Source organism: Littorina saxatilis, linkage group LG3 (genome assembly GCF_037325665.1).
Source record: "Littorina saxatilis isolate snail1 linkage group LG3, US_GU_Lsax_2.0, whole genome shotgun sequence".
Taxonomy (NCBI): domain Eukaryota; kingdom Metazoa; phylum Mollusca; class Gastropoda; order Littorinimorpha; family Littorinidae; genus Littorina; species Littorina saxatilis.
Genome location: NC_090247.1, coordinates 66,083,178 through 66,103,870, shown reverse-complemented (window position 1 = coordinate 66,103,870; position 20,693 = coordinate 66,083,178). Strand labels below are relative to the sequence as shown.

The following is a 20,693-nucleotide window of genomic DNA, read 5'->3' as shown; positions in this document are numbered from 1 at the left end:
AAGCCCTGTAGTGGAATGCATGAATGGAGACTATCAAGCTAGTTGGGAACTAAATCCAAAGTTCGAAACTATCGCTCTAGTGCGCAATGCATGGCACGATATTTTCAAATGTTCCGACCTAAGTTGGTGACTAACTTGCCCAAATTTGGTCCTCCTCCGAGGAGGACCAAATTCCTTAGTTTCGAACTATTGCAAAAACACAAATGGCGGCCGCCATGACTGTCTTTGATTTTGCTGTACAAACAAATCAAATATTCGGCAGTCCGACGCATGAACCAAAGAATGATGTCGACAAAGAAGTTGAAACATTGATTGCGCTTTGGAGGGGATTCAAATACAAGTCGTGAAGTGACCGGCACAGCTGATTTGGGACACGATCTACCTTGAGTCGGGAGATTTGCTATGAACATTGACTAAATTTCCACTTTTTACATCAGCGACTGTACAAATTTGGCTTGTACATCTTCCTGTCGCTGATTTTAATCGGTTTGGATCATCCAACAGGTAAGAGCAAGATTCATCCGTTGTGTGCGTGTAGTTTGTGTGTCCCACGGTGTGTGTGTTCGTTTGTGCGCCTCGGTGTGTGAGTGTGTGTCAGATTATATTGCAATAATACATTTGTTAGAAAGTGAGAGCAAGGGTAGATCTAGATCTATGGGCCACCAGGCAGTACTGTCTGAGTGTCTCCGAAACCGTGTTCAGTGTCATAGGAAAATAGGCCTACGAGCCATTGTGTAGTGGTGACGATGAAAGATACAGTTGTTGTTTTTCTGACAGTGACATTGACAATGAACGATCGTCAATGCATCAATGATTATGCACAGCAGCATCGGTGTCTTCGGAACTGTGCACTGTTGACTGAATTTCCCACGGTGGAGCAATGAACAGTAGACACTAAAACAAAGCTAATCTAATGCATTGAAGCATCGCTGCAGATCTATCTCATTCAACTAACAATATAATGCAGTGAATGGCAAATCTATCTCTGAATGAACTGTTGTGTATCCTTATTTGCTGTAAATGTCCTGGCTCACACTGCACTCCCAACATTAGAAGTATGTTTTCTAAGCTGAATGCATGTATAATTTGATATAGTAAGTGTGTAAAGCCAAGAGTAACACTAACTGGCCCAAAACAATTTTTGTGTGTATACAAATGAAGAAAGAAACTGACTTCACTTGAATCACTGCCACTGAAAGTGTGTCTATTGTGTATTTTTAGAAGGGTTATTCAACAATGACTTATTTTTCTGTTTAAATACTTGATATTTACTCTGCATGAACAGAGTCAGAGGTAAATGCTGCTGTATAAACTATGATTGTGAAAGAGGGGATAAAAGAATCAATGAGCGAGTGGTTTAATTATAATACAGTTATTATTTATTGTTAATTAATTATTTTATGGTGTGTTTTTTCAGGCCTCCTAAGAAACCAGAGATGATGTGTGATGAAGTGTTCATACAGCTCTTGCATTCAGATATATATGGATTCTGGAGAGGATTCAGACTGAGTGGACATGCTGCTTTACAGACTACCATGAAGAGTAAGTCACACATTTCTGTACCACTACCAAGTACCTGCTTGTGCCTATTAAATTGTTATTGTAAAATTGATTTATGATATGTAAATTGGCACTGGTGATAGTAGTTTGAAGCTGTGTAGATGTTTTTGGCAGACTTTTGTACGTTGTGAGAGATCTGCGTTTCAGATTTAATAGATGCACTTACAATCTAGATAGATACATTCAGCTATGTCAACACTTGTTACATCTGAATCTGAGAGTAGTGACAGGAGATGGAAGTTTATTGACACAAAAACATTACGGCTTTGTATAAAATAAATTCTTACATCTGTATGTATCCTTGCATAGTACAATTTGTACTATTTATACAAAATGGTACATAAAGCTTGGTTTTAGTTCTCTTTCTCTTCTCAAATCCTTTGCCACTATTCTTAAAGTAAATTACACAGTGTGAATGAACTAATGCAGCACAGGAAAGTAAAACAAAATTGCAAGATAAAATGAAATCATTACTAATTTACTGGAATTATTTTAAAGGCACATACAGTTATTCTTCCCTTGGCTCACCATCCTAGATCTTGCCAGGCTTTTACATGGAATAAGAATGAATCTGTTCACTCGGATACTTCTACATTCAACACCCTGGCTTCTTCCTGCTCAGAGTTAGATTTTGTTGTGGAAACCACTCTCAGATAAAATGTTACTTCTTTACTTCTGCGAGTGACTTTTGAGAAATTCGTTCATAAACAAAATTCAACTATGCACATGAAGCAGTCACTGACTGTCAGGGTGTCAATATTTTATGTGTCTGGGTGAAGTTATGTTCCTATCCCATGTACAATTGGCCAGATCTGAAATGGCCAAAATCAATGGGATCAACACACATCCCCAGAATCTTCATCACTGGAAAATGTGGTGGGTTGAATGTATTTTAATAAAAAGGCTGACAGGCGAGTGCTTTGGATCCTGAAAGTTCTGTTTTGGACTGAAATCGAGACACATTTCCCAATGAAACTCAAACTGTATAGTGTTGATGCTGAAGAGCGAAAGTGTGTGGGTTGAGGGCACACTTGTTTTTGACTAAAATCGAGAAACATTTCTGCCGAGCACAAAGTTCATACACGCACAGATTTTTTTAATAGTTTAGATTACAATATCACACACACCATCCCCGATCCCAATGGTCATGTGAAGAGCAAGTGCTTCCTCACCCCCCCCCCCCACACACATACACACACTGCTCAACACGTACACACCTTCTCCCCCCAACACACACCCTCCCCTCGCTAACCAAAACCCATCCCCGTGAATACTGAAGGTGCTCAGTTATATGTTTTCTTTATTTTTCAGGAAGGACCGCTACATTAAGGGAAGGCTGTTTGCACATTGGTTCCTGGGTTCGCTGGGGACGATGATCAAATTCAGAGTACCATCACAATTCTGTGCTTTTCCATCTGATTCGGCTGAGAATGCTTGCAGAGGTTTCTACACTACCCGTCATAAAAAGTAGGCAGATGCGTTTGAGGGCAGATCTTACTGATGAGGCTGTTGATTGAAAAACCAAGTATATGACTGAAAAGGCCATTAATTTCCCTACTTTATTCAGAAACAAAATTGGGTTTTCATGACGTAGTGTCTATGCAGTGAAACCTGCAACACAGACACCCCCCCCCCCTTCCCAAATCAAATTCACAAAATCAAGCTTCCCGTGTTAAAATCAACAACACAAATCAGAACAACTAAACCGAAGCATGTTTTGCATGTCATTAGACAGAACGATCAAATCTTTATCCAAAACAGTCCGTTTTGTTCACATATATCTTGTCTAACATGAACGCTATGGCATGCTGAGCGTGTAGTTGTCAATCCTCTCAGTTTTTGAAGTCGTTTTAGCGGGTAATGAGACCAAAAATGGTACATTTCAGAACTCCTCAACGCATTGTCTTAAAACTGTCAGTGATTTGTGCTAACACACGTCGTTAAGTACAAAAATGAGACCAAAAAATGGTACATTTCAGTAACTCCTCAACGCATTGTCTTAAAACTTGTCAGTGATTTGGGCTAACACATGTCGTTAAGTACACACGGAATCTCAAGTCATGTGAGATATTAGTTCTGCTGTTGCGCGACATGCCAGAACGAATTTTAAAAATAAAAATGTACCCTGTCCAATGAACTGAATTTGTAAAAAAAATTAGCATGCATTAAGAAAAATAAAAGCTTCAATTTACCTTTAATTTCATACATTTTCAACTATGACTGTTCACAGCGCACTTGTACGCACACACACATTCTTGGAAAATGCTCTTTCAAGAGCCATGATCAGTTAAGCGTGTCAGCCGTGAGCTTTTCTAGGCGTAGGCCTACATTTGCGCTCAGCGCTCTGAATGAGGCAAAATATTAATGTTCGCGTTGAAATCCTCATACCGCCAATGTCTGATAAAATATGTACATGAAATTTAATTGTGTGGCGCATCTGTTATTGTTCTTGAAGATAACAACAAATTAATTGTTTTTCAATGAGTCAGCGAAGACCTACCATCAATTTAAGAACTCTTTCTGGCATGTCAATTAACAGCAGACTAATGTCTCAAATGACTTTAAAATCCGTATGAACTTTCCCACATGTGTTACTACTGTTAGCACAAATCACCGCAACGTTGAAGGCAATGCGTTGAGGAGTTACGAAAACGTACCGGTTTTTGTCTCATTACCCACTAAAACTGCCTTTTACAGCTTCTCAGAGGAATGACACCTACACAAATCAACATGCCTTAATGTCAGTGTTTGACCAGATATGTGAACAAAACTGACTGATTTGGATGCAGATTTGATTGTTTTTTCTATTGACGTGCAGAAGATGTTTTGTTTTGGCAGTTCTGATTTTTTGTCAATTTTAACGCGGGAACATTGATTTTGCGAATTTGATTTTGCAGGGTGTCTGTGTTGTATGTTCCACTGTATAAACACTATGTCATATAAACCCAATCTGCTTTCTGAATAGGTTTGGGGAATGAATGGCTTTTTTCAGTCATATACAGGATAAACCAAAAAAATGTAACACTAAAACAATGCTAATAACTTCTACATCTGTTGACCGAATCACTTTATTTTTAAGGTACATAAACCGCAGCCAGTGCATGACCCTTCCACAAAGTGGACATTTTGTAGATCAAATGTAACTGGTCAAATGGTCTGACTTTTGTCAAAAAATAAATTCCAAATTTGGCGGTCGATTCACTAAAACGAAGTTTGACTATGAACGGTATCAATACTTACTTAATTTAAACCCTCCAGACTTTTAGCTTTTATATTATCTGAATGTCCGAGTATACACCCCCTAGATCATCGGTGACCTGAAGAAAGCAGTTATATACTCATAGACAGACGCGTGTGAAGCATGTTTAAATGTGGAGTACGCTCATTTAAAAAAAAAATACACCAAGTTTATTTGAGAATACTCCAAGTCCAAAACAGGGATTCCCAGGTCTGAATGTTGATTAAGGTATACTTTTGTGATTCGAATTGCCCCGAATGTTACAATCTTGAGCGCTTAGATCGGGCAAGTTTGGCTACCGCTCAATTTTAAAACCCGTACCGTTGAGTCGATCCCCAAAATTGGGAACTTAATTTAAAATTGCACAAAAGTCAGCCTATTTGATCTTCAAAATTGTCACTTTGTAGAAGGGTCATGCATAGGCTGAAGTTTATGTCCACAAATGTAGGTTATTAACTTCTTGTGGGTTGCATTGTTTTTGGGTCAACCTGTATTTGGTTTTTTTAATAAACGGCCTCATCATAAAGATTTGCCCTCAAACGGATCTGCCTACTTTTTATGACGAGTATTATAGTTGGCTCAGTGGCTAAAGAAACATTCTACAGGATGAATAAACAAACAAACAAATCTCATGATTCTCTGTGTTTTAATGTGTGTGTGTGTGTGTGTGTGTTTTGGGGAGTTTGTTTTGGTTTTTAGTGAGAGGATGGCTGGTGGTTTGGATGGGGTGAAAAGCTGAGTGACACTGTGATTGTGGATAATTAAATTGTTGTTGCTGCTGTCAATTTCAAGGCACCGTTCTTCTTGCAAACGCCAAGTTTGGCTTGCTATTTTATATCTGCATGGGCTCTTACATGAGGTTAGGCCATCTATACACTTTGATACATACCAAACATTTACATTCTGACTGGGTCATGTGCAAAGTTGGAATGTTTGAATGAATACATTTTGCGGATTGATGCCAGTAGAAGTTAAACAAATTAATTGATCAAACATTCCAACACTTCAAAGTAAACACACGTGTTTTTGACAGCTGGTATATGTTAAAGTGGAGGGATGGTTTTATTCCACGTGAAGCCTGCATGCCACATCTGAGACGTTGAGCGAAATCGTTTACACAAAATATGCAATCATTGTTTATCATCATTTAAATTAAAACGTTCATACACAATGACACAACAAATGTTGTCGGAAACTCAAAAGAACACATGAAAGAATAAAAGATGATCAATGCAGCAAAACGCGCCACTTGTACAGAGTGGGTTACAATTTCATTCTTTGTTTAATTTAGCCTTCACATTTCCCTTATCATATCTTATATTTTAACATCGTTCTGTTCTTGTCAGCTTGAAATGTTTGCAGTTTTTACTCACGAAACAGGTTAGTCTTCTGAAGTCAGTGCAACATCAAAGCTAAAATTTCACACATGAGATGCATTTTGATGATCAGCTCTACCATACCGAAGCAATTGGCGCAGATTAATTTTCAAATGATGTTCAAGCAACAGCTAGCTTCCTTATAGACAGAGTGTCTAAGTTACAAAATATAGTCATCTCAGTATCCAACTTCATTACCTCTGTTTCTTTGCTTGCTTAGAAGAACTTCTCAGAGTTTGCGGCATTCATCAAACAAGATCATACACATTAAAATATTGTCACTTCCTACTCATTGAATAATGTATTCATTGTATCTAATTATTCATGTTAAAGACCAGCACAAAATTGCAATCATATAAATATGTCACTGACATAAAGTATTCTACCCGATCTGGAAAAAAGGAAGAAAATCATAAGTGCATGATTCAAATCACTGATGATGTCTTGTAATTCGGTAGTGTTTCCAGTTTTTCCGGTTTTATGGTCGTTTAACTCTCCATCGGTGAACCATGCAATTATTTCTCTTCAACGATTACTCGGTCTCTACTGACAACTCTAAACTCCACAAAACACGACTTTTTTTCAGTTCAGAAATGTCAGTTTCGCTCCCATAAATTGAAACACAAACTTAAATACATCCATACATCATTGTCTGTTACAAAGTTCCAGCTTTGCTTTAAAATGCACAATCAGTATGAGGGACACGGACTTTTCCCCAGTACATACCGACTGAGCCATCACTCAAATCTTCGACGACACTGACTCAGCCTATATGCTGCGTACATCTCCCCGGTCGGGCAGTTTTAACTCTCGTAATGTGCGGAAGAACTGAGAGAAACATTTGCGTTCTGCCTATGTTTGTCTTGTTTGCTCGCCAAAATAATATTGCATCGATCAACCACTCAAGTTCGCACTGTTACCATGCTCCCAATCCCATGCTGGTTTGTTTACCACTTTCGAAGGTGAAGAGTTCACTGCGCCTGCGCAGTGACGGGGATTCCCCGTGACGTCACTTGAAAGTTATGACCTACTCTTTTTGTTGGTAACTTAGTAGTCTCGACCAAGTTCGCTCTCATGCATTGCAGACTGACTAAATCTGTAGTTACAAACTGCGTAGTTCGAACCTACGTTTAGTTGCTAACTATAATAGTCTCCATTCATGCATTCCACTACTGGTCTTGGAGCTCCTTGAGCGTGGTCCGCTGTCTCGGTGTCAGATCGTCGTGCATGGTGACGTCAGCTGACCTCAGGCTCTGTCTAGTGCTGCGGTTGGCGATCAGTGCACGCTTGTCGATACCGTTGTGCAGCTTCACCAGGATATAGGGCGAGAGCGCTGTTCGCTATGCTCTCCGGGGCGGTAAGCTCGGTCATGGTCGTCTAGCTGCCACTCCTTGACCGTGTCATCGTGTAGGTTAATGATGTTTAGCCCTGCTCTGGCACAATCCTGTCCTGTTTCACCAGACGTCTCAGTGACACCGTAAAAAATAACATGGTTACGCCTAGCATGGATACGTTATTAGCTATCGTTAGATTTGACTGTGATATCAACATTTATCAGTCTGAATGTCGAGAAAGCTGAACTCATATCAGATCGAGGCGTAAGCCGAGATCTGATATGATTCAGCCTTTCGAGACATTCAGACTGATAAATGTTTTATCTTTGCTTTTTCCCCAGGAACACACCACCCACAGACGTTGATAGGATGATGCCATAGAATGATGTCATAGTATGATGTCATAGGATGATATCATCATTAGGTCTTCCAGGTTTGCGGTGGCCTAAAGTGCGTGACCTCTTTCATTGAAAACTGTGCGTGAGTGAGTCAAATGTGTTTTTGATGGTAAATGTGGACGATGGAAAATAAAGAGTAATGTGTGTGATCTTGTGTAAGCCTACTGACATTCTGTTTTCGATAGTAACTGTAGACAACGTAAAACAAAGTTTAATGTATCGATTGAACATTGGATTTTTCTTCTGTGAGCCGTGTAACGTCAAGGTCCGACACAAACTCATATTTAGGCGGCTACAAAAGAGTGCGTATTTGTGTGCCTTCAATCGTAAAAATTAAAAGGAAATCGATCAATTAACAAATGTTTTTTATATTGTTTACCAAAAAAATTACATTTTACACAGATCTCGACATACTGTGTGATATTTGGTCAAAAATAAAACTAACGTATAACGGGAGTGTGTGCGTACATGTACATCTGTGTTCATTGTAGAATTACGCACAGCAGCTTTGTGAATCCCCGTCATGTGTCCTTGTAATCACTCCAAAAGCAACGCTGTTGGGCGTGTATGGGTTATCTAAGAGTGAGTACGCTTGCCTTTACACAGGCTAACTTTCCATACGTGCTCCTTGTCCACGTGCTACATACTGTAACATACCCCTCGCTAGTGGATTGTCCTTATTGTCACGTGGGATATAGTTTGCCTCAATAAAAGCAAGAGTACTCATTTTATAACCCATCCAAACCCGACGCAGTTATTTCCGAACATCGTCTGTTATGTGTGTTTGATCGTTGTCACGTGTGTGTGTGTGTGTGTGTGTGTGTGTGTGTGTGTGTGCGTGTGTTTGTGTGTGTGTGTGTGTGTGTGTGTGTGTGTGTGTGAGTGTGTGTGTGTGTGTGTGTGAAAAATCACACACACTCACACTCACACACACAAACACACACACACACACAAACACACACACACACACACACAAACACACACACACACACACAAACACACACACACACAAACACACACACACAAACACACACACACACAAATCTGAAAATTGTAAAAGAAAAAAATTGTTTATAAAACGATCCAAATTTACGTTCATCTTATTCTCCATCATTTTCTCATTCCAAAAACATATAAATATGTTATATTTGGATCAAAAACAAGCTCTGAAAATTAAAAATATAAAAATTATTATTAAAATTAAATTTTCGAAATCAATTTAAAAACACTTTCATCTTATTCCTTGTGGGTTCCTGATTCCAAAAACATATAGATATGATATGTTTGGATTGAAAACACGCTCAGAAAGTTAAAACGAAGAGAGGTACAGAAAAGCGTGCTATCCTTCTCAGCGCAACTACTACCCCGCTCTTCTTGTCAATTTCACTGCCTTTGCCATGAGCGGTGGACTGACGATGCTACGAGTATACGGTCTTGCTGCGTTACATTGCGTTCAGTTTCATTCTGTGAGTTCGACAGCTACTTGACTAAATGTTGTATTTTCGCCTTACGCGACTTGTTATTATGTATGTGTATGAGCGTGCGTGTGTATGTGCGTGTGTGTGTGTGTGTGTGTGTGTGGTGTTTTGATGCCCACATTTGTATCACAATTTTCAACATTCCACCAAAAACAGGAAACACAATCCAAAGTATTCTCTTTGCAATGATTTATTAATCGACAACTGCTTTCAAAATTCGGAAATAGAAACTGCAGTCTGGACGTTGTAATTTCCAGTCTTCACCAAGGTCTGTGCACATTGCATGGCGAGGGAATCGACACTGCTTTGCTGCACACAAATCATATGTTATTATTCACTGTGCGCAGACAAGTATGTTACACACACACACACACACTCACACACACACACACACACACACACACACACACACACACACACACACACACACACACACAAACACACACGCACACACACATACACACACACCCACACACACACACACACACACACACACGTACAAACAAATACGCGCGCACCCACGCTATCAATAATCTCTCTCTCAAATTTAAAACAAGCAAAAGAAGAGAGGGAATAACACACCAAAACCAAACCAGGTAAATAGCTATCTAACTAGCGGATGCATTCAATATAATTGTCATAAGTTAAGATGCACAAGAATCAACATTAATTGTTTTTCTTTTCCTAGGTTCTATGAAGAATGTTTTGTTTTTGTCCTGTTTTTATTCTTCACGTTCAGAAGTTGGTAGTGGTTATTGTTACCTGCACTATTGTCTAAGGATTGTATATTGATTTGTGAGTATTGTGGAAGAAAAAAATGAAGAAAAAGATGCACAAGAACTTATCATCGCTGGTGCAGAAGTCTGACTCACCATGTTTATCCGGAGACGGCGGCACCGGCCATGGCACCAGCATTAACATTAGCACCGACTCCACCAGCATTGACGCCAGCAGACACGCTGAGGACGGCCTCGAGGGCAGCAGACACTCCCCCCAGCACGTCCTGGAGGATAGCAGCGATGTCGACGTTGCTGATGGCGGAGAGGGCGCTGTTGACCACGCCGCTGACGACGCCTAGAAGCTGGTTGATGGGCAGGCTGCTGATGAGCTGCCTCAACACGGCTTCGACGGTTTGGACGACCTCTCCCGCCAGGTTAACCACCATTTCGAGGATATCGTCGATTCCCAGCCTGCCGACCAGGTTGGCCAGCACCCTGCCAAGGTTGAGACCGCTCACCAGATCCAGGACGTCACTCAGCACGCCGGGGATGTCCACCTGCACACAGCCCACACATCATACATCTAAAGCTCGTTCTTCTAGTTTATCATTAAACTAGTTCATCAATAATCTAGTTCATCATACATCTAGTTCATTAACATCTTGTTTATCATACAATTATAGTTCATCATCATCTACTGTAGGGATATCCACCTGAATACAGCCAACACATCATACATCTAGTTCATCAACATCAACTGTAGGGAAGTCTACCTGCACACAGCTAGTACATCATACATCTATAGTTCATCACCATCTACTGAAGAGATTTCCACCTGAAAACATCCACCACATTATTCAGGTTAAGGTAGGTTAAAAAGCGAATGCATGCCAACAGAAATTAAGACACATTGCCCATGAACTCACGGCATCGAGAAGGTTGAAGACTCCGTTGACGAGACCATTGACGTCGAGGTTGGCAACGTCTGTCACAATGGCGGACACTGCCATGGCGATGCTACCCACGTCAATGTTCTGCACGATCTGTACGGCGGCGTTGGCGATAGCTGTAAGAACAGTATGCACGTTGCTTGGTCATTAGAGCTGCGTCTTTACCTAGACTAATTATAGCGATAGCTGTGAGAACAGTATGCACGTCACTTGGTCATTCGTGCTGCGTCTTTACCTAGACTCATTATGGCGATAGCTGTGAGAACAGTATGCACGTCACTTGGTCATTCGTGCTGCGTCTTTACCTAGACTCATTATGGCTATAGCTGTGAGAACAGTATGCACGTTGCTTGGTCATTAGAGCTGCGTCTTTACCTGGATTCATTATGGCGATAGCTGTGAGAACAGTATGCACGTCACTTGGTCATTCGTGCTGCGTCTTTACCTAGACTCATTATGGCAATAGCTGTGAGAACAGTATGCACGTTGCTTGGTCATTGGAGCTGCGTCTTTACGTAGACTCATTATTGCAATAGCTGTGAGAACAGTATTCACGTTGCTTGGTCATTAGAGCTGCGTCTTTACCTAGACTCATTATGACGATAGCTGTTATAACAGTATGCGTCTTTTGTGTTTGTGTGTGTGTACGCGGATGTGTTTGTATATATATATATATATGTGTGTGTGTGTGTGTGTGTGTGTGTGTGTGTGTGTGTGTGTGTGTGTGTGTGTGTGTGTGTGTGTCCTGCCCTATTATACCTGCCACAGTGTCCAAAGCTCCTTGCAGAGCGTTGACCAGCGAGGCGACAATCTGGTTCACAAGCATCAGAACATCACCCACTGCAACATATGACACACTCATACATAGAGTGACTGCACGTAACACGATAATTAGCTTAATTATTACCGGGGCTTGGAAATATACGGTTTTGCAGAATCTAAGAGTAGATGTTCAGTTACTGCACGTCGAACAAAAAGCTTACTACAGGGACTTTCAAACATACATCGTAATACAATCAAGATGTGTTTTAGCGAGGAAACGACCCGATTTTCACAGCAATGGGATAATAAAGGTTAAGTTAATGAAATGAAATTGAATTAAATGTAAAAGAGTCTGTGATTGCATGGTCAGATTATCGCTAAAATGAATACACAACAGACGCTCTCATTGTTTGTTTCTTGTTTTGTTCTTCTTTTTTGCTACATATTGAACGGTTTGTTGCCCGTTAAAGCAAGTTACACGGGACGTCAGCTGACGTCCTGCAGGATGTGAAAGTGTACAGAACGTACAAGGTGTACTCACCTGGACTAGTGACAGCGTGACGAAGACAACAGAACGTACAAGGTGTACTCACCAAGACCAGTGACAGCGCCAAGAGTGCCTCCCAAGAGACCACCAAGATCCAAGCCTGCACTGGCAGAACCAGAGGCACCCAAGCCAAGGTTCAGGCCAAGCAGCCTTTTGTCCCGGGGCTTAGCTGTAGCAGGGGAAAAAAGAAGATGAAGCCAGCTTTGGAACAGTTTGTAGGAGAGTAGTATCTCTGGTTTTTTTTCTCTCTTATCTGATTAAGCTCAATGGTACGAACTGCATTTGTGCATGTGTGCGGAAATTAAAAAAAAAAAGATTTGAAAGAAAATACTACAGATGACGCAGCCACAGCAGGACTTTGTTCATCGTTTCTAATGTAATAGTTTACACCAAATAAACAGCGTAAGTGAAATCCGGCACATGGTGTACACCCACGCTTAAATCATAACGGTCCTAGGTCGTTTCACGTCGGTTCCGCTGCATAACGTGAGGTATTTTGGTCAGATAAATGCGTGTAAAGGTTGATTATGCAGTTTATCCTACATACGTGAGAGAGACACCCGTGAGATAATAATCGTTCAAATCACACGTGTGTATATCATGTAAATGAGGTCATGTCAAGCAAGTCTGGCAGGGACCTGTTTTTCCACTGCTTATGGTGCCAAAGTCACCGAGACAAACGTCATTATAGAAACAAACATTGCGCTCGCTAATTACCCTCCATGAATCTTTAGAACTAACACGTCCCGCCACACTTTCAGAGTGACGTTTCTTTGCTTTGACGTAATAGATTGCACGAGGCTTTAGAAGAGATGGAGGTTCCAAAACAATCGTCTTCAATTTAGCTGCCTCGACTGCAGGACATTTTCAGTAAAATACACGTAAGTACAGTATGTGGGATAAACAGAATACCACATGTTTCGTACCAGATTTACACTCGTTGCTTTTTCAAATAGTGAACAGCTCGCTTTCGCTCGTAGTGCAATATTTAAAAAAACAAACTCGTGTAAATCTGGTACGACACAGCAAGCCATGTAGTATTCTCTACTTATTACGATATTCGTCAAATACGTGTTGGATAAACTAAGATACGTTCACATGAATGTTCACTGAACCCACATTTGAAAGACACCTATAGAGAAGTTGAAAACAGGCTGGTAATGTTCGCTTTTGCACCTTTCGCTTCAGGGAACTATTTCCGTCTACTGTTTCGAGTGGGTCGATACATGGCCTTCAGCAATAACTTGACCAAAAACTAAACCTCTTTCATCTTTTCCCACACAGGATTTTTGTCGTGCATCCTCAACTATATGAAAGTAACGTATTTGTCTCAACCATATCTAAGTCATATAGTTATTTTAGTCCCATCTAAGTGATGTAGATAACTCTACCCCATCTAAGTAATGTAGATAACTCTACCCCATCTAAGTAATGTAGATAACTCTACCCCATCTAAGTAATGTAGACAACTCTACCCCATCTAAGTAATGTAGATATCTCTACCCTATCTAAGTAATGTAGATAACTCTACCCCATCTAAGTAATGTAGATAACTCTGCCGCATCTAAGTAATGTAGATAACTCTACCCCATATAAGTAATGTATGTAACTCAACCGTATCCAGGTAAGGTATTTACCGCAAACATTATCTAAGTTCTAAGTAATATAGTTAACTCAACCATATTAATTAATGTATTTAACTCAACCATATCTAAGTAATGTATTTGACTCAAACATATCTGAGTAATGTATTTAACTCAAACATATCTAAGTAATGTATTTACCTCAAACATATCTAAGTAATGTATTTAACTCAAACATATCTAAGTAATGTATTTACCTCAAACATATCTAAGTAATGTATTTAACTCAAACATATCTGAGTAATGTATTTAACTCAAACATATCGAAGTAATGTATTTACCTCAAACATATCTAAGTAATATAGTTATTTTAACCTTACCTAAGTAATGTATCTAACATGTAAAACACATGCTCAGTTGGAAATCATTTTGCCCATAACAGTTATCGTATAACATTCTTTTTGACAGACAAAGATTTAAATCAGTGTCATTTCAATACTCACCATCTGCACAGGATGCGGCGAGCAAGCCAAGAACAACGAGAACAGCCAAGACACGCATGATGACACTTGGTTGGTGAGGGTTTCACGAAGACGTCTTCTGAAGGATGAGTTGTGCTGGCAATGTGCACGTTGCAATCGTAGGTATCGAGCATTGTTTCAACGCGGCTTTATATAGAGACCGTGTGTGATTAGACACAACAGTCTGGTTCCATTTCATTAGCATGCTGCGCAACGTAGATCTACACGGTTTTGTTTTCCTTATGTATGCTGTGGGTGGATAAATATACAAAGAAAATGTGTTGTTGTCTCGAATCAAAACACTGCTGTTTTGAGGGTACATTTGTGTAAAACAATGCGTTATATAGTTCTAATAGAGACAGTGTGTCATTAGAAACAACAGTGTGATTCCACTTCATTAGCATAAGGAATAACGTAGATCTACAGGGTTTTGTTTTTCTTGTGAATTCTGAAGATGGATAAATATACAAAGATAACGTGGGTAGTAGTATCGTACGCAAACAGTATTGTTTTCGGGACACAGCTGCGTAAAACTAAGCGCCGTGGAGAAACATACCTCAAATAACAGACACGGTGTATCGTAACCGTTATTCTGAATAAAAGCTGCTTTCGTTGTTTTGACTACATTGTGCACATTTTCCCTCTCTCACTGCATCTCTCCCTGTCTCTCTCTGTCTGTCTGTCTGTCTGTCTGTCTGTTTTTCTCTCTCATTGTATCTCTCCCGGTCTCTCTCTGTCTGTCTTTCTCTCCCTGTCGGTCTCTCCCTCACTCTCATTGGCTTTCCCCCGCCCGCTCTCTCTCTCTCTCTCTCTCTCTCTCTCTCTCTCTCTCTCTCTCTCTCTCTCTCTCTCTCTCTCCTATACCTCGCATAGACCTCTATAAATCGAGCTTAGCCTTCTCGGGAGCGTTTCTCTGGAACTCCTTCCCCCAACAGATAAGAAATGCAACTTCAGTGAAAATGTTTAAGAGACAGTTACATTCACACATCATTCGTGAATGAAATGTCTTGTTTGATTGTTATTTTGTTGAACATTTTGTACTAGTGTTAACGGATGTGTAGCTGATTTGAGCAACTTAATTCTCAAAATGAAAGGTTTAACTGTGTCAATGTAATTTTGTAATTTTTGAGTTCTCCTTATATAATTCCTTAAATTCACATTGTGTTGCAATCCATACAATGTAATTCTGTATCTTATATGATTGAATTTTTATTTTTTATGTCCGCCTGTCTTTATGTGTTGTATAAAGGACAGGTTGGAAGAATAGGCTTCTCTCTCTTTCTATCTCTCTCTCTTTCTCTCTCTCTCTCTCTCTCTCCCCTCTCTCTCTCTCTCTTATTTTTCTCTTTTTTATTTCATTTTTAGTTAGTCCCTCTTTAGGGCGAGGGCTGGATGTAAAAAAACAGATCACTGCTTAATCAATAGACCTTTTTCACTTAAATTTTGGCGCATGCGCTGTGAAGTTTATTGTCAGATCTACCGGAACTAGGGGGCAAAAGGAAAAATCGACAACGAGGCTTGGTGCAAAGTAAAGTGCGGAGACGACGAGACAAACTGTTGTGTTTACAACTGCAAGTGCAACAGTGGAATGAAGAAAGAGAAATACGGTGGACAGAATTTGTCATTGTATGGCTTTCCGATGGGTGCAAGCTGAGTGCGAAGGCGCAACAGCGAAGGACGCGATGGGTGCAAGCAATCCGACGACAGGGGTTTGTCGTACCATTGAAAAGTCTGCTCGCGTCACTTCGTGTCTGGCAATGGCACGGCTTTCAACGATGCCAACTCCTTTGACTTCGTACCCACCCTTAATCTTGGATTTGAGAGAACATCAAGAACAAGTGACTCTAGCAGAAGGACAAGGTACTGGTCGGAGACGTGACTTTGTCCGCTGAAGACCGACGACAAGCAAGCGGTTTTGCTTCCACCCCCAGTGTCAACGCTGAAAATATCATCGGATCTGGAAGAGACTCAGAGCCAAGTAAGCTTTTTTTTATTTTTTTTTTATTAATTTATGATCTGCTGACTTCAAATTGTCTTCCTACATCAGTGTATAAGACATTTAAAATGAATCGGCAGCCCAAAATGGATGCATAGGAAGGAAACAAATGCAAGATTTTAGAAAACAAACAAACAAGATCTAGACATATGTCGACAAGCCGCGTGCATGCAATCAACCAGAGATCTGTTGCTACAGTATCTCTGAATCAACCGACTCTTGAATCGAGAAGATTAAGGAGGTTACTTGATACAGATAGTGATGCAGTTTTCAAGACATCGATAAAGCTCATGCTGAATCATTTTTTTTATTCCCAGAAATGTACCATTGAATTGATGCAACAACAAAAATAGCACTAGATTTCTACAATTTTGATTTTGCATAGAACACTCCAAAATAATTTCCGGGGAGCATCTCCCGCACCCCTAAGTTTTTTTTCAATTTCAGGAGTTATTTCCCTCATGTATTTTCATGCTTAAATGCTGTGAGTGTGATGCATGTGTAATCTGATAACAAGATCATTGATGCTAATTCTATTGCTAATGTATACATTTGATTTTGTATTTACAGAAGCAGCCATTCCTTTGCCCTCCGCATCTAGTGAGAGCTTAGGACCAGGGCCAGATCATGCCTTTGCAAAGAGGGACACGACTACATGTGAGGGTATTGTTATTGGAACACAGACTACCTCAAGTTGGCAGAGCTGCAGATGACAATTACATAACAGGCCTCTGTGATTAATCGTCTGACTGAAGATGTTTCTGGCTTGAAGAAAGACAACATGAAGGTGAAGGAGAACATACGCTCTTTTTCTGTTGATTCTCTACTGAAAAATGACACTGCAGTATGGTTTTACACATATGATGATATGGTGATCTTTCTGTATGCATGTACCTACTTCGTAAAAAAGGCAGGTCTACATTACTGGGTTGATGAGCTGCCAAAGGCCACATCACTCCAAAGAGCAAGAAGCTTATTTTGTCATGTAATGGTTTATATAATTTACTCTGGTACTGTATAGAATAAAGGGCTCATTATCAATCAAATCTCTGGTCTGGTCTGAATTTGTTTCATAAATGATTGTATGTGAGCTTACGAACATAACGATTCCCACTTTAAATAAATGCGATCAAGATAATTAGGTAGACAACATGTCAAGAGACGTTTATTCCTTATTTCTTGTTATAATTGAAGGATATTATTATGCAATATACTGCTTTGTTTTTTAAAATGGCTTCAAATTGTCTCCCTTGTACCGACACTTTAGTACACAATTTGTGCATTCACTTGAGTTATTGCTTAAAGAAAATTACCCCCCAAAATTATTCAAAACAGTCTTTGACATATCTACAGTTTAATTAAAAGAAAAACTGTATTTTATTTTAAGTGATAAATAAATATAGACAAATCTTGGGACTGTGCACAAACTGATCGGCTTGAACTCAAAAGTCGCAGCCAAGAATCTTCTGCAACTTTTGAGTTCAAGTCTGTCAGCTTGTGCACGGTCCCACAATCAGTTCAAAAAGAATTTTCCTTGATATAGCCTTGAAAAAAAAAGTAAGTAACAAATTCTGTACAAACAAATTTGTTCAAGGGAGACAATTGGAATCATGTTTTTTAAAATCGGTGAATTGCATTATAATTTCCTCAAAAAAATAACAAATAACTGTGAAATAAATTGAAAAAAAAGTGCTAACATTATTACCTTGATCAGATCGATGTGTATGACAAGGAATTTCTATGTTTGCTGATTTGGTTGTCCGGTAATGACTTTCATGCACAGGGCTTCTAAATTCACTCGCTCAAACGCTCATGTCTGCACCAACATTCACACACGTCCATATTCATAAGGGATGGTGACAACACGCTCTTGAACAACAAACATGGCACAAAACGAATGAACATTTCAAACATTTCGCTATTGAATGAAATCATCAGTACATGGATATCAAATCATAAAACATCTCACGTATACCTCCTTGCCATTCCGAAGTTGAAGAAGAACACAGTCCGGCATTACACACACTACACTTTCATCACTGAGAATCGCTGTTCACAACACATGTCCTCGGCTCTGATACGTTCTCCGAATAATACACACAAGTCCTGGATGATGGTATAGTCCGTACGAAGCCAAAACACTTCTTACTATCCTCTGACACAAGTTCTTATCAGCTTCCACAATCTTCTGTCTTATCTGCAGGCATTTAAAAAATTAAACCTGAACTCACACACAGAGGTGACAGCACTACGTACCCTCCCTCGCTGTAAACAAAGTACTGATTTTACCTGTCCATATTGAAACTACATACATTTTTCACTTGACAGAACAGTTAACTGTTGCTACCAACTTAATTAACTGGTATTGGAAAAAAATATCACACCTTGAAAACCCTAGTTCAGTATATCATAACTATATGCAGCCTTCAAACGGTTGGTACCGGTTGTTGAAGATCTCTTAGTCGCGCTTCCTGGCATCCGGACTTCTTGGGTCAAAATTGAGGCCTTGAAGAGTCGTCCGGGGAAACTTGTCTTGTCTTGAAGCATACCTGAAAATGAAATTATTTTTTTTACTTGACACTAAAGCAAATCTTATGCTGGGTACAAATGCTAAAACAAGTTGCGCCAGTCTGTCAAACATGTATAACGATACTGAACGCAGTACATTTCACAAGGACAATGCTTAGCTGAAAACCAGCATCCACGTCGAATAAGGTAAATGGCAACCCAGCATAGCGCAGTAGCAAAACTGTCCCACAGGAAATCACGCTTCCCTGTGTTTAAAAAAAATCTGTTTAACTTTCTAAGCTTGTAGCCCTGAAAGTTAAAAAAATTTGCACTAGCCTCTGGCTAGTGATTCTGAAAACGTACCAGCCAGAGAGCAAATTTTACGAACCAAACCAACAATTTGATTCAGCATCTTCACTCGCATTTGGCGAGTAGATGAACACTTCTACTCACCAGTTGCATGCTTCTACTCACTATGGCGAGTAAAATACTTGCCACTTTCAGGGCTGGTTTGTTTTTAACCTAAACATAATGTTGTAGTTTTCCAGAAATTGCTCTACACACAAACATACACCACCGCCCTGGTCTCTTGACTAAATGTAAAATGCATAGTTTTTTGATGATGCACTTTATAAATATCACTGTTTCTCTTTCCCCAGTCTTGTAGCTGTTGTAGTTAACAAGCTCTATATTTTAACTTTGAGACTTATGTTCTGAAAAAAATAGATCACACTCTGATGTAAACCTCTAGGTAACGCAACCCTAATTTCCTTAATATTAATTATTATACACACTTACTTAACAATTTGTATGTCATCGAGAGCAGCTGGTGCAGTTTTCTTGGCAGCATGCCCCTTCCACATACATTTGTAGTGTGTACAAGTTTTGTCTGCTGGCACAGTGTCGATTCCTTCAGCCATGTAGTGTGAAGCAGCAAAAAGTGTGGCAGCCACATGGTTGCAAGACTGTCCTTTCTGGGTAAAAACAACAACACACAATCAAATTCCGTTTGTGTCATCTTGATTTTCCTTAGCCTGCTAATAACAATTAACTTTATCTTTCCTAGGAATTCCTACAGAGAGCTTGTAAGCGCATGCTGTTGATATCTATATAAAATATATACCGGCTCAGAATGGAATTTGATCTTACTGCAGTGATAACCTTCATTGACAAGAGGATTCACAAACACATGTGTACGTACACATTTAAATAAAACTCCGCACTCAGGTACCTGGTATTCTATTGAACATGCCTAGCCAACATGGCATGGTCTCCTGGAGATACTGATTGAAATTACATTAACATGCTGCTCATAACTTTGTCAAAAAAGACAGCTTTTGCATGCAGACATTTTCAGTAGAGAATTATGAATCTCTGTGTGTGTTTGTCACTTTGTGTGCCATGCATTATATGACTGAGTATGAAAACTGATTGTGTAAGATACCAAGTAACGCAGCCATCAAGTTAATCCCACAAAACATACAAGGCCAACAACACTTGCCCAGCAATACACTCGCAGTAGGCTCCAAGTGCCTGTCCGGTCAGCGTCCCCCCACAACAGCATACACTTCGTTGCGAGTCTGCTTCATTGACGTCAGCACACTCGCTCTGAGTCTGATCACCACAGTTGCTTACTAGCTGTTGTGCCATGCAGAAAGACATTTTATGCACACAGTATGTCTATCGTTTACACCAAGGTTTTGCATTCTTTGCGCTGGATGCG

The 20,693-nt window shown here is 39.9% G+C and overlaps 1 protein-coding gene and 2 long non-coding RNA genes across 3 annotated transcripts in view; 1 reads left to right on the top strand and 2 right to left on the bottom strand.

The window, feature by feature from the left end:
* On the top strand, positions 1-5,512 carry LOC138962975 (uncharacterized). The gene is made up of 3 exons (XR_011454677.1): positions 1-504; positions 1,418-1,542; positions 2,872-5,512. It is a non-coding gene; the product is annotated as an uncharacterized lncRNA (long non-coding RNA).
* Positions 5,513-9,558: 4,046 nt separating this feature from the next.
* On the bottom strand, positions 9,559-14,608 carry LOC138962973 (uncharacterized). Its single transcript, XM_070334945.1, has 6 exons — positions 14,449-14,608; positions 12,409-12,531; positions 11,813-11,893; positions 11,030-11,169; positions 10,257-10,660; positions 9,559-9,693 (listed from the first exon to the last, which is right to left on the bottom strand). Exons 1-5 carry the CDS (start codon positions 14,504-14,506, stop codon positions 10,262-10,264), a joined length of 801 nt encoding a protein of 266 aa, XP_070191046.1. The 5' UTR covers positions 14,507-14,608; the 3' UTR covers positions 9,559-9,693; positions 10,257-10,261.
* A 3,754-nt stretch (positions 14,609-18,362) lies between these two features.
* LOC138962972 (uncharacterized) overlaps positions 18,363-20,693 on the bottom strand; it is a 2,707-nt gene continuing 376 nt past the window's right edge. Inside the window, exons 1-2 of the long non-coding RNA XR_011454675.1 lie at positions 19,769-20,693; positions 18,363-19,011 (exon numbers count right to left, since the gene is read on the bottom strand). The exon at positions 19,769-20,693 is cut by the window's right edge and continues 376 nt beyond it. This is a non-coding gene — a long non-coding RNA (uncharacterized lncRNA). The remainder of the gene's footprint in view (positions 19,012-19,768) is intronic.